The sequence below is a fragment of the Astyanax mexicanus genome, chromosome 7, assembly GCF_023375975.1.
Source record: "Astyanax mexicanus isolate ESR-SI-001 chromosome 7, AstMex3_surface, whole genome shotgun sequence".
Lineage (NCBI taxonomy): Eukaryota > Metazoa > Chordata > Actinopteri > Characiformes > Acestrorhamphidae > Astyanax > Astyanax mexicanus.
In genome coordinates this window covers 53,037,187-53,050,646 of record NC_064414.1, presented here as the reverse complement: position 1 = coordinate 53,050,646, position 13,460 = coordinate 53,037,187, and the positions used below count along the sequence as shown (strand labels likewise).

General features: G+C 38.8%; 1 protein-coding gene across 1 annotated transcript in view; it reads left to right on the top strand.

Annotated features, from left to right (window-relative positions):
* Positions 1-13,460, top strand: part of vegfc (vascular endothelial growth factor c) — a 96,777-nt gene that overhangs the window by 37,846 nt on the left and 45,471 nt on the right. The window contains exons 2-3 of the mRNA XM_049481400.1: positions 5,422-5,647; positions 7,151-7,341. Coding sequence (XP_049337357.1) covers positions 5,422-5,647; positions 7,151-7,341 — 417 coding nt within the window. The remainder of the gene's footprint in view (positions 1-5,421; positions 5,648-7,150; positions 7,342-13,460) is intronic.

Here is a 13,460-nt window from a genome sequence, read left to right as displayed (position 1 = left end):
TTCACCTTATTTCCAGAGTTTTAGGGAGTTTTATCACTTTCTGGGTTTGTCTGGGGGACAAGATACAAGCTGTGTATCAATTGAACAATTCCATTCCTCTGTTTCTGATTGAAGAATTGCTGTTTGCTGTTGTTTTTCATTTCAATGTTCAGAAAGTGAGCAACAGCAGCAGGAGCTCCTCAGATAAAATGCTGTTTTTATTTCTCTTCAGGTAGGACTCCACAGAACTGAGCTACCATTACTTCAGTGTATAAGCTTGTTATGCTAACTGGTTAGCATTAGTTAGCAACCTGGATCAGTATGCTTTTTGGCGGTGGTGTTCTAGCGGTATGGCGGTATGTGAAAAATTCATACTGGTTTTAAATTCCCCTTAAGTACACCAGATGAACTGGTTTAGTGCCCAGCACTATTAGCTGCTGGTTTGAGTAGTGGCGAGAATTTTGGGCCTGGTTTCACTTTGCATACAGTGATGGATATTCGTTTTAATTTGTAGAGAAGTGCATTATGCGTATAATTATGTGCAGATCTAGAAAATGCATTCCGTTGATGTTTTGTTGGACTAGATCTGTGTTTGACCACCACTGAATGTGATTTAACTGGAATCTGATCACACGACATCTTTGATGCGAGCATTACTGGCTTTATGTGTGGTCAAGAAATCCAAACATCATCCAGCCACTGAAAACACGTGTTTATGCAATGTGCAAACAGCATATCACCAATATCTGACACAATCTTGGCATCTTTACAGTAGAAAAAAGAAAAGAAAGGAAAAATCATTGAAGTTTCAATGTATGTCAATATATACAGAGTGTATTCCAAGTTTTTGGAGCATTTATATTGGTCAATACATAATAACATTTTGGCACAACATAAAAGAACAATGTCCAGAAAAGGAGTGTCAGAAAAGATTGATATATCAAAGTATTGATATATTTTGTTTTGCAATACTGTAAAGATGAATCGTTATTTAATTATTAGCTTAGATGTAAAGATTGGTGTCAGAAGTGGTTAATGTTGTGTTGTGATTAAACCATTACCGCTAGTTACCATTAGATAGCAGTGTTGTAGTTAGATCTCTAGACTGTTCTGACTAGATCAAAAAGTAAAATCTTCTTTTATTCAGATTTTGTAAATATGTGTTTTTTATTCTATAACAGTTCTAAATAGGCCTGTCTCAATAAGATTTTTTTTTTGCGATTATTGCAATAAACAATATTGTTGGTATTTTAGACCACTAATTTGGCACTAATAAAATAAAAACATGATATGATAACAAAGGAATTAAACTTTTTAAAGACAATAAACGTTCCGTTTCTGTTTACACACCTAATTTTGGAACCGCACCTAATTTTGCAAAGTGTAGAGGCAGAGGAACCGTAGGCCTGCCCCACACCATGACGTACAGCCCCGGTCTGTCCCAGCTGGCTTGTGTTGAACCGCCTCAGCCTTGACTCTAGAGATATGCTGATGGTGAGAGGTAGGCTGAGGCAATCTGAACCTAAGACAGTAAAATTAAGTGACTAATAAAGGTATGTTTTGAGCTAATTTGCTCCCTGTGTACTATCAAATCTCTGCAGCCACGCCCACAAACACAAAATATGTAAGTGCAAACACAATGGACGATATCACGATTATTAAAATGATTGAAGTCATGTCAATTTGTTGAACAATAAGTCGATAATGTAGTTATTGTGACAGGCCTAGTTCTAAACAGTTTTAAATAATTGCAATATATTGTGTTACTTACAGTATTGCAATATGTTGCAGTATATCGAATTGTAATCCTTGTATTATTGTGATATACATTGTATCGTGAAGGTTTTGCCAATACACAAAATACAGAGAATAATATTATGGCAAAGTGAAAATAAACTGCAAAAATGAGCTCATGTATTTTCAGTTTCTTTATTTTTGTTGTTTTTCTATTTTCTAAAAATTAAACATCATGGCCAGAGAACATTAAAACAAAGATTGTATAATTATACCATTACTTTACCGCCCTGGGAAATTGAAAACCTCTGGAATATAATCAAGAGGAAGATGGATGATCACAAGCCATCAAACCACCAAACTGAACTGCTTGATTTTTTGCACCAGGAGTAAAGCAGCATAAAGTTATCCAAAAGCAGTGTGTAAGACTGGTGGAGGAGAACCAAAATGCCAAGATGCATGAAAACTGTGATTAAAAACCAGAGTTATTCCACCAAATATTGATTTCTGAACTCTTAAAGCTTGGATATTAATATGAACTTGTTTTCTTTGAATTATTTGAGGTCTGAAAGCTCTGCATCTTTTATTTGTTTTCAGCTATTTCTCATTTTCTGCAAATAAATGTTCTAATTTACAATATTTTTATTTGGAACGTTGGATAAATATTGTCTGTAGTTTATAGAATAAAACAACAATGTTCGTTTTACTCAAACATAAACCTATACATTGCAGAGAAATCAGAGAAACTGATTCAGAAACTGAAGTGGTTTCATATTTTTTTCCAGAGCTGTATACTGGTTGTATAGTGTGGGCACTAAGCCTCCAAAACTTCAATTAAAGACTCAGTTCATGCCAGTAGTCTATTTAGAAGGCTTGGGGATAAGTGATCCTCTTTAGTTTGGTAAACATCACTGCGACTATGATTTGAACCAGGTTCTTTGGTCAGATAAGAAAAAGAAAATTTTATTTTTTTAGCAGAGAACACCAGCAGATAGGCATAAAACATCATAGTCATGTATATATTTAATTTATAGAATGAAGAAAGGTGTTTCATTGGCTCTAATACAGCCAAGTTCTTTAATACAGCCAATTTCATAATTCTTTGACATAACACTGGTCTAGTTTTCCCTTTACCTGAATGGGCTTTATGAGCTGATGCACTATGTGCCCTATCTTACACCCTGTTCGAGGCGTGTCACAATGTTCATTGCTACCTTAAACTCCGCCAACAGTCTATTTTCACGTCTGCCGCCTGCGTCGTTTAAATAGCAATAGTGTTTCTGAATATATCTGCACTGATGTATTGCGTGTTGATCTGGAAATGAGGTGTGTTCAGGTAAATTTTCTGGTGTATTGCTATTTCAGCAACGAAAAACACAGGTGCTCCACTGACTGATTACAACCTAGATAGACACCAACAATCAGACGTTCATTGCTATCTTGGCAACCCAATGCACCTGCCTGTTGGCAGCTATGCAAACATTTACATTACCAATAAATAGGCCAGCTCCCTCTGCTGGGAAACACTAGATACTGCCAAAAGAATAGGACTATCTGGAACAGATAAACAGAGATGAACTTGTTGGTACCAAACCTAACGGAGCAGTGAAACTGTGTTGGGATGATGCATCATTATCTGCTTAGTATTCCTGCTTTTTGGCTGCATGCCTTCTCCATTCATTAGTTATTACCAATTATTATTAGCTAGTGATTATATATATCGTCTGATTCTGCTTATCATTGGTACATTTTATCTCTAATCTTACATCCATGGTAAACATATTCTTCTCTATCTATCTATCTATCTATCTATCTATCTATCTATCTATCTATCTATCTATCTATCTATCTATCTATCTATCTATCTATCTATCTATCTATCTATCTATCTATCTATTCTCCCTCTGCTTTGGTATACCTCAAGGACTAGTCTTTGGTCCTCTATTCTTCATCATATGCATGCATGCTTCCCCTTGGCTGGATTATTTGGCAACCACTGTTATGCAGGTGTCATTCAGAGGTCCAGGTACTGAATATACAGTAAATAATATATTGTATTATTATGATTTATTATTTATTATTAATCGTATCAGGCAGCAGTGAATACTGAATTCATTTCTATTGTTCTGTATTATTATATTTTTCTCTTTTTGACACCTCTGAGATGCGTCAGGGTGGGGGGTTGCACATGTTATCAGAGCTGGTGATCCGTCACGCCGGTGAGCTGGGCACGCTTCCTGGAATGTCCCAGACAGCGGTATCGTTTTCCATCACGGAGCGCCGGCCGCCTGCAGACGCCGCTTATGTTTTCACGCTCTGCCAGACGGCAGCTCCCCCGGGGCGGTGAGAGGTCAGGGTTCTGTGGGGTTTAGAAGTGTGCGCTGGGTATTCTTTCCTCAGACAGACACGGTTTCATCTCCCCAGACGGACCTGTAACTCCCGCCTCGGCTTACTGAATAAGCAGCGCTGGACCCCCGAGTAATGACAGTCCAGTCTATTATAGAGTGATTCACAGTCTTTATATTTTATTGAGGAAAGGAAAGCGTGTCCAAATTGTACAGTTCATGTTTGAATACATTCTGTGATTTGCTGTATTTCGAGATTAGATCCTTAGGGTCCTATTTTAGTTGTTTTAGTTGTGCTATTTTAGCTATTTTTTGTGTCTTTGGCAAAAAAAAATAGTATTAAGATACTAATTATCTTAATTAATTAATCATGGGTGTGGTTAATTTTGGGCGTAGCATAAAATAAAACAATCAGTGTGTCAGTCGCAATTCTCTTTAAGAATCAGGTGAGCTCTGACTTTGGCGCGTTCGTATCTTAACAGCGTGGTGCTTTTGTGCAAAGGTACTCAAGTAGCTCATTTAAGGGAACAGTAATGATATATTTTATTCCTTATTCTGTTTATTGTTGAGTTAAAAGTCGGGTTTGTGCTCTGCATCGCATCCGTGTGTGTGTGAGTGTAATAATTGCGCTGGGAGCGCCTATAGGAATGGACTCTGGTGATTAACTGTTGTCTAGGTTAATTTCAGTCAGTGGAGCTCCTGTGTTTTTTTACCAAGAAAAAATATATAGAAACACACCAGAAATGTACCAGAACACACCTCACTTCCAGACCACCAGCTGTTTTAACGGTGCGGGTGCAAGGTGTGAAAATAGGCTGTTGATCGTGTGTAGTAAGATAGCAATGAGCATCACAACATGCCTTGCACAGGGTGTACCTTAGGGCCCTTAATGTGTGAAATAGAGCTCTGAAAAAAAAGAAACCACTTAAAAATGATGAGTTTCTTTGATTTTACCAAATTGAAAACCTCTGGAATATAATATCAAGAGGAAGATGGATGATCACAAACCATCAAACCACCAAACTGAACTGCTTAAATTTGTGCACCAGGAGTAAAGCAGCATAAAGTTATCCAAAAGCAGTGTGTAAGACTGGTGGAGGAGAACATGATGCCAAGAAAACTGTGATTAAAAACCAGGATTATTCCACCAAATATTGATTTCTGGACTCGTAAAACAAAGAAATGTTGTCTGTAGTTTATAGAATAAAACAACAATGTTCATTTTACTCAAACATAAACCTATAAATAGCAAAATCAGAGGAACTGATTCAGAAACTGAAATACTCTGTACAAGTATTGGACATATTCTCACTGTCTGTCTGTCTATCTAACTGTCTGTCTCTCTGTCTGTGTGTTGTGTCAGGAGTCGTCAGAGCCCGATCTGGAGGAGCAGTTGCGTTCGGCGGGCAGCGTGGACGAGCTGATGAGGTTACTGTACCCGAGCTACTGGAACACGCTGAAATGCCGCTCCAAACTGGGGGCCGTCCCCCATTTCTCCTCCAGAGAACACAGAGAGCATCCGTCTGCAGAATCCCGCATGGAGGAGATGACCTTCGCTGCAGCGTACATCAACCTCGACATGTTTAAAAGTGAGTAACCTTCTGCAGTCTGAGTTACACTGCGTTACAGTGATGCTCTTAAAAAAATGGGTTCTTTCATGGCTTCTGTTGCAAAATGGGCAGTAATTACAATAAGTAACATTAGGAAAGATTTATTTAAACCTAAGGAGAAATTGTAGCAAACATTATAGGATTAAAAATTATAACTTAAATTAAATTATATTTATTGTGCATGAATGTAGAAGCTCACAGTGTTGGCTGAAAGCTGAATTATTAGTTACTGAGTCATAGGTTGTTGAAAATTAGCAGCAGATATAGGGTATTGTGTAGTGCATTTTGGAAATTTAGCAAGCCGGCAACATTTTAACCAGCTGTGAGCAAATAACTCTATTTTTGTATTAGAATTTAGTGTATATTTTAGTCTTTTTATTTAGTTAATTTGTGTTTTTTTATCTTTTCAAATTTGTTATTTAATTTAGATATTAATTTTCCATTTGATTGTTTTATCTTTTTTTGCTTTTTTATTCAGTTTATTTTTTATTAAGTTTATTTTTTTATTATTATTTACTTTTGTCATTTTTATTACCTATAGATTTTTTTTTTTAGCTAAATTCATGTTAATTAAATACATTTTATGTCTGAATCTTAACAAGCTAAATTTTCTAATTTTAAGGCAATAAATCTTTATTTTTCTATGTCTTACTAAGCATTGTGTGAGTGTTATTTTATATGGTATAAATTATTTGAATCAGTTTTGCTTTGGATTTTCACTTTACTTTAAGTATTTTGAATAAAAATCAGCAATCAAGTTGTTCTGATCCTTTTTTTTTTTCAAATATAAGGCAAAAAAAATCAGATTTTTGCTTGATTTAAGTCTTTCTTCACTCATTTTGAGACTTGATTGATATAATACTTAATATAAACATAAATGTATTTATTTACACATATTTTGTCTAGTTTGTGCCAATTGATTTTTGCTACAATTTCTTATTAACTAGAATTCTGTAGTTTTCTGTAAATTTTCTTAAATTTGATTTGATTTGTATGAAGCTGTGAAAGAATGCGTTTTTTGAGGTAGTTAAATCCTATTGAGAATTTAATACACACAATATAAATTTTTTTATTGTTCAGTCTCTTTAAGATGTAAATGCTGAAATGCATTGAAAATGAGGGTCACCCTTAGTGTTTAGTATTGAGTGAAAACAAAGGTTGATTAATTGGTTAATTGGTTAATTGATTAATTGATTAATTCAAATGTAGACCTTCGTAGTCCTTGTTTTTTTAGAGTGTGTCGCACTGAGTTTGTAGGGTTAGAGCTTAGAATTTCAGAAGATCTCCAGCGTAGCTCCCCATCAGCAGCAGCGTGTCTGGAGTTTCCAACCCCTAAACCCCCCCAACAGCCCAGAGCCCGTCAGCCTCCAGTCAGATGAATAAGACGGATCAGGCAGAGTGTGAAAGATTTTCACTGATTTTCACTACTGCTCCCCTCTAATGCTTCTCGTCTTCCTGTCTGGCTCTCTCATCGTGTAACAGGTATTGAGGCAGAGTGGAGAAAGACCCTGTGCATGCCACGAGAAGTTTGTTTAGATGTGGGGAAAGAGTTTGGGGCAGCCACAAACACCTTCTATAAACCACCCTGCGTGTCTGTCTACAGATGTGGAGGCTGCTGCAACAGCGAGGAGCACCAGTGCATGAACATCACCACCTCCTACATCAGCAAGACGGTGAGTCTCACCCTCTGCAGCTCTGCTCTGCTTTATTACGCTTCGTTTGCTTTGCCTGACCATGTTAGTTTTGGTCTCCATAGTGGCAGAATTACAGTTTTCTGCTTAATGTGGAAATAAAAGAAAAGTCATCATTAAAAAGTTACTTTATTTCAGTAATTCAGTTCAAAATGTGAAGCTCATATATTATATAGATGTATTGATGATTACACATTGATGATTATGGCTTACAGCCAATGAAAACGCAAAAATCAGTGTCTCAGAAAATTAGAATATTATTATGTACCGTAAGACCATTTGGTACTTTTAGCAATGTGGGCAGTGTCCCAAGTCCTGCTGGAAAATGAAATCCACATCTCTATAAAAGTGTAACGCCAGACAGAGTGGAGTGACGCTAGCCGAGTCAAATGAACAGACTGGTTTATTAACTGGCTGATAACCAGATATTACAGATACAAAAGCCAAACAAACAATAATCTCACCGAATACTGGAGCCGTAGTAGTTTAAAAAGTCTGTGTTCGAAACCAAAAGACAGTCCAACCAAGCATTAAATCCAAAAGGGGCAAAACAAGAGACTTAAACCGCTAAACCAAAAAAAGGGGCCTTAACGAGAAGGCACTAGAAAAAATACATGGAAAGAAAGCTAAGCAAACCAAAGTCGACAATACCTCGCAAAGATATGTCACATAATGCAGTGTAAGGGAGGCGACAACAGGCCTATGCCTTGTCCTCCTAATGCGTATTCCGTCTAACCGGTACTTTTAGATGAGACTTAGGTGAGACACTAATTTAAACTAATCTGACTCCATTTATAATTATCAACTAGGTAAAGATTAACTGTTAACTATTAATAGTAGCACATCTACTAAGATTAGAGTCTATCTAATGAAACTAGGTCTTGTTAAATAGTTCAGTGATAGGAGATATGGGCATAAAAGCTAGACACCAATACTACATAACATGTGAGAACAGCCTGATACCTGGGTTGAGATGTTCAGCGGTCCAGAACTTAGTCTACACTAGCGGTTACAGAACATAACACTCAATCTTATCTATTTCCCTCAGAGGTTAGAGTGTGGCATAGCCAACAAAACTACATAACATGTGAAAACAGCCCGGCACCTAGGTTGAGATGTTCAGCGGTCCAGAACTTAATCTAAATTAATAGTTACAGGACATAACACTCAAACTTCATATTCCCCTCAGCGGTTAAGAGCTTAGTATAGCACCCAGTGAAACTCACTATATAACTATGAAAGTCTAGAAACTTAAAGAATCTCAGACTACAGACCTCTTTGGCTCCTAGGCTTACTAGGAAAAAGACTCAACAAAGTAATTGCTACAGATTAACAGTTAGTGGTTTATTGTGACCTTAATTGACATATGTAACAATGTAACAATATTCCTAAAGTAATCTAAAGACAGATCTAAAGATAACAGTTAAGAATAGTGCACAGTACATTTGAAATACAATGTTGTATGGTATATTTGAAGTGATGGTTACATGCAGAGCATGGGAGGTCTCATACTACCAGACAAACTCAGCGAGTAGGTCTTTGTGCTTTCCTTAAATATCCAACCAGAACATTACACCTCAAATTTACATTGAGATTGGAATTTGGCACTATTTACCGACTATCACCACCATTTGTTCATCATGGCCTTTGATCATCACGGGGCAATCCTAAACCCATCAGGAGCAGGAAGGGGAGTGTCTCTCCAGAATGGAGACATTTCTCCCAAAGTTCAGAGATGTTTTATTAAGGTTATCTTTAACATTTCTTCATTGAGACCATTGTACTTCTCACACTGAGACCATTAAAATGATACCAAACACAAAGACATTCACATTTCATATTAACAAGATACATTTCAGATCCAGCATTTAAAAAGATTCTTCAGCTCAGTAGACATCCTCAAGCAAGATGGTCAGTTGCCCTTTGGCCCCATCTTCAAGCAAGAGGTGTCAACTGCCCTTTTGGCCAGGCTTCATGATTTTCATTTGATTAACAACACAATGCCCGAGGTGAGGAGCGGAGGTGTGCAAGGTGAGGAGCGGAGGTGTGCAAAGACAATTAGGGTACCCCATGGAATAGCCTTACAGATTCCCCCCTTTTGGCCCCTGAGAGCCAATCAAAGATCACGGGGGTCAATTCCAATTCAGTCCATACCCCATCCCAGGTCTACTCCTGCAGTCTTTGTGAAGTTGACAGCTGCAGGGGCTGGGCACGAAGTGTGTGGCTTTGCAGAGTGAACGAAGAGCACATCGGACATAGCAACACTGGATCAGGGTGACAGTGAATGTGACCATACTTGCAAATACACATCCTCTGAACACCCAATCCCACCCAGAGTAAGTGTACTGAGCCGAGTGTGTAGATGAACTGGGCAGGATCTCAGCAGTCTTCTTGGTCAGGTTCGTCTGTACCTATGCTTGGGTGATGTGATAATCCACATTTAGAATGGTCTGTTCAACTAAGTCCATTGTTTCTGTCAGGGCACAAGTGTTTTCCTCATAAAAGGTGTCGTTCCACCAGGGAGAAACATCCAAGTGATCTCTAGGCAGAAGCTGTGATTTGCCTGACAGGTCAGACCACTGTAGGTGAAAAAGTTCATTTCCATGCAGAGATTGGATGCTGATCAGCCTTGAGTTGTTCTGTGAAAAAGTTTTAAGAATGTTACAAGTACAAAGAATGTAACTAGTAGTCTCATGACAGCAAATGCAAGAAGTGAACAAGGTCTCAGTGTTTTCTAAAGTCATATGCCCCACAATGTGGTCCCATTTTATTACTTGATTCTTCACCACAACCTCTATGGAGTTAATTGTAGTGGAATTTCAAAAAAATCTGTTCTGGGTGGATAAATGAGAAAGTTACAAAGAATCCAATACAAACAGTGCACTTAGTGCTAATATACATTGTAAAAGAGGATAACAATTCAGCATAATTAATATCCTTCATATATATAAACCGCCTGTGTAGGTCCAAAGTTTCAATCTAATTATTTAGGACATGCTTAGGGTTCTTTTGCAGACGAAAGTTCCGGATTTCTTGGCTGGGTTGGTCTTCTGTGAAAGAAGTAAGGGTTAAAGAGCATGTCTGTGTACACTATATGTGTGAGATTGTATGTGTGCATCTATATGTGGCTATTTCTAGATCCTGTGTAGTAAGACTTTTTAGGATCCAGTCCATTATGCAAACTGATACACCAAATTCAAAATGCCAATTTTGGAATGTGGTGTGTTTTTTGGACATGTTGTAAGATTTTGGAAATTTGGTGGTTATATTCTGAGTGGGGAGATGGGTGGATCCCTCTCTATAACAATTTCTGTTGTTACAAATTGGTTCCGGAGCTACTCCGGGGAGCCATATCACTGACTGCATTATTGGAAGTGTGATGTGAGGTGTGAATGGCTCCTTGTAATATTTCCATACCCATCTCCCACACTTGACATTACAAGTGAGAAAGGCTCGCCGGCCCAGGTAACTGTTTTCTGGTCCGGACACTCTCCTGGCATCTGGATCCATGGAATGGCAGTGTGAAAACCTGGGTACATACAACAAAGACAACAGAGAGATTTGAGATCAATGTACAGTCTGGTTTGGCCTGGCACATTGCCAAGCACAGAACTTTCAGTCTCTGACTTTGGTTCACAAAAATGGGGCTGGCCGTGTACTTCTTTTGGCTGGTGTGGTAAGATTCTGTCATTAACTGTTGTAATGTCACAAATGTTAATGTCAGTAAGCCACTGCACAAGCTTCTGTGCTGAAACCCCTTTGATTTTTCTTTGTAGCAACATTTGAACTGGCATATGCACCCTGTGCACTGCAACAGACTGGAAACCAACAACAGGCTCCGTTGTGGTCAACATCCAATGAACTGCCAGGACTTGCTGTGTGCATAGATCAAATTCAGTTTCTATCACAGACTTTCTTTGACTGTAGTACACTACTGGTCTAAGCTTTCCCCCATGTTCTTGAGCTAATATACTGCCATGGGTATTCTTGTGTGTGTCAATTTGAATGTGGAATGTTTTGGATGGACTGGGCAGGCCTAAAGCTGGCACAACACATAAAGGCTCTTGTAGTTCAGTGAAGGCATTTTCATGTTCAACAGTCCAGTCTTGGACTTCAGAGGGTTTCAATTTGCCTTTTGACAATGCATATAAAGGTGTTACGACACCTGAAAAATTTGGGATGAACTCGCGAAGAAAATTAGCAGTTCCTAACACCTTTTGGAGCGAGTTAAGTGTGTCTGGTCTTGGCAGTTTAGCAATGCATTTGTGTCTATCCTCTGTCAGTGCACAGTGGTTTTGGGGTAACGTGTCTCCTAAGTATTGAGCCTCATTTAGTTGAAAACTCACAGCTCCCCAAGTCTGAATGACATTATCCACAAGGTTTAAATGGTCATACAACGGACCTTTTGTCTCAGGTAGGATTTCACCTACATAGCTAGTTACCTCTTCTGTGCTATCACACGGACTGAGAATTTCTGAAGCATCCTTGTGGAATGCTTCTGGACTAATGTGTTGTTCTTGACACTTTCTTTGCCATGTAAATTGAGTTTGGTTTATGGGAAACGCAAGTTTCCCTGGGTCTTTTGGGTAAAGGGACAAGAAACCATTTTTGATATCCAAACCTGAAGACAAGGCATCAGGTAATTGAATTAAAATTGTGGCTGGGTTGGCTACATTTGGCGTTGCTTGAGATAGCCCTTTTGGCACTGGTAAACGTGGTGAATTTGTGACTGGGCCGCATTTTCTGACTATACTCCTAGTTTCTAGCTCTTTGACAGTGCCGTGTTCAGAAGCTTCTGCTTCTGGTTTGATTTTGTACTGTTTCTGTGGGGGAGGTGAATTTCCTTCAATGCTGACCTCAAAGTCAGTTAGGTCACAATCATGCTCATGATTGGTCCTTGTGTCACTTTGTTTTTGGATCAGCTGTTGCACTGGGTCAGTTGTGGAAATGGACATAATGCTAGCACAGGACTTGTTCTTTGAAGTCTTATCTGTGCAAATCTCAATCTCTTTTTCCAAGCAATGAATAATAAAGCCATGCTTTTGCATTATGTCCATGCCCAACACTGTGCCCTCCCTGTTTTCTGGTAAATACCAAAATTGTTCAGTCAACACTATTGAGCCTAAGTCGAGTCGAGTTGGTTTTGTACGGGTGGCTGTCATTAGCTCCTTGCCTATCCCTTTGATTTGGATGGTTTCATTAGCTAATGGAAGTGGTATGTTTGTGCAGGAGCAAACTGCACCGGTATCAATCAAAATGTTCACTAATCGGCCTCCAAGATTAGATTTTATCTTAACGCGATTGTCACTAGGACTGACACTCCCAGCTTCAATGGAGGCCACGCACCCCTATGGTTTACCCATCCGATCTATAGCAGTTAGCACCTCTTTGTAAGGACTGTCCTGCACCTCTGTGTAAGGACTGCCCCTCCTTGTGTTTTTTGCCTTGCTTGACTTTGGACAGTATTTTGAGTTTGGGCAAAATGCTCCCCTAAACTTAGATATTCCCGATTGACTGATTGGCTGAGTTTCATCGCGCAGTTTAAAACAGTGTTTTCTGTCATGCCCATGTCTCTTACAGTAGCTACACACGATAGCATCACTATTCCCTTCAGCTTTCCAATGGGCTGCAGCTATGGGTTGTGTTTTGTAAACTTTTGATCTTTGTTCTATTTTTGTGGCCCATTCAATCAGTGCATTGTATGTGTTGTGTGGTGGGTCTCCACCTAGAGCTAATGCATTCTGAATTTGTGGCCCAGCATTGCTTCGCAGCATCTGCAGTAAAATTTCATGGTCACGGTCACACTCAGGGACTCCACTATATTCTCTAAATGTTACCCACATGCGCTCTGCAAACGTCTCAAATGTTTCCATGTTGGTCTGTTTGTTGTCAATAATTCTGTGCCATTCGGCTTTTGTTGGCCCTCGCAATTCAAGCAAGTTTTCTTTTATTCTGTTATAGATGTCACTGGTAGTTTCTCCTGGGAGACGAATTAGAATGTTTCCTGTTCTAAGATCATGTGACATTTTTGGTTGTAGCTCTTGGGGAATGGTGAGCAAGATTATTTGCCATACGTCGCGGGGTTCTAGGTTGTAAACGGA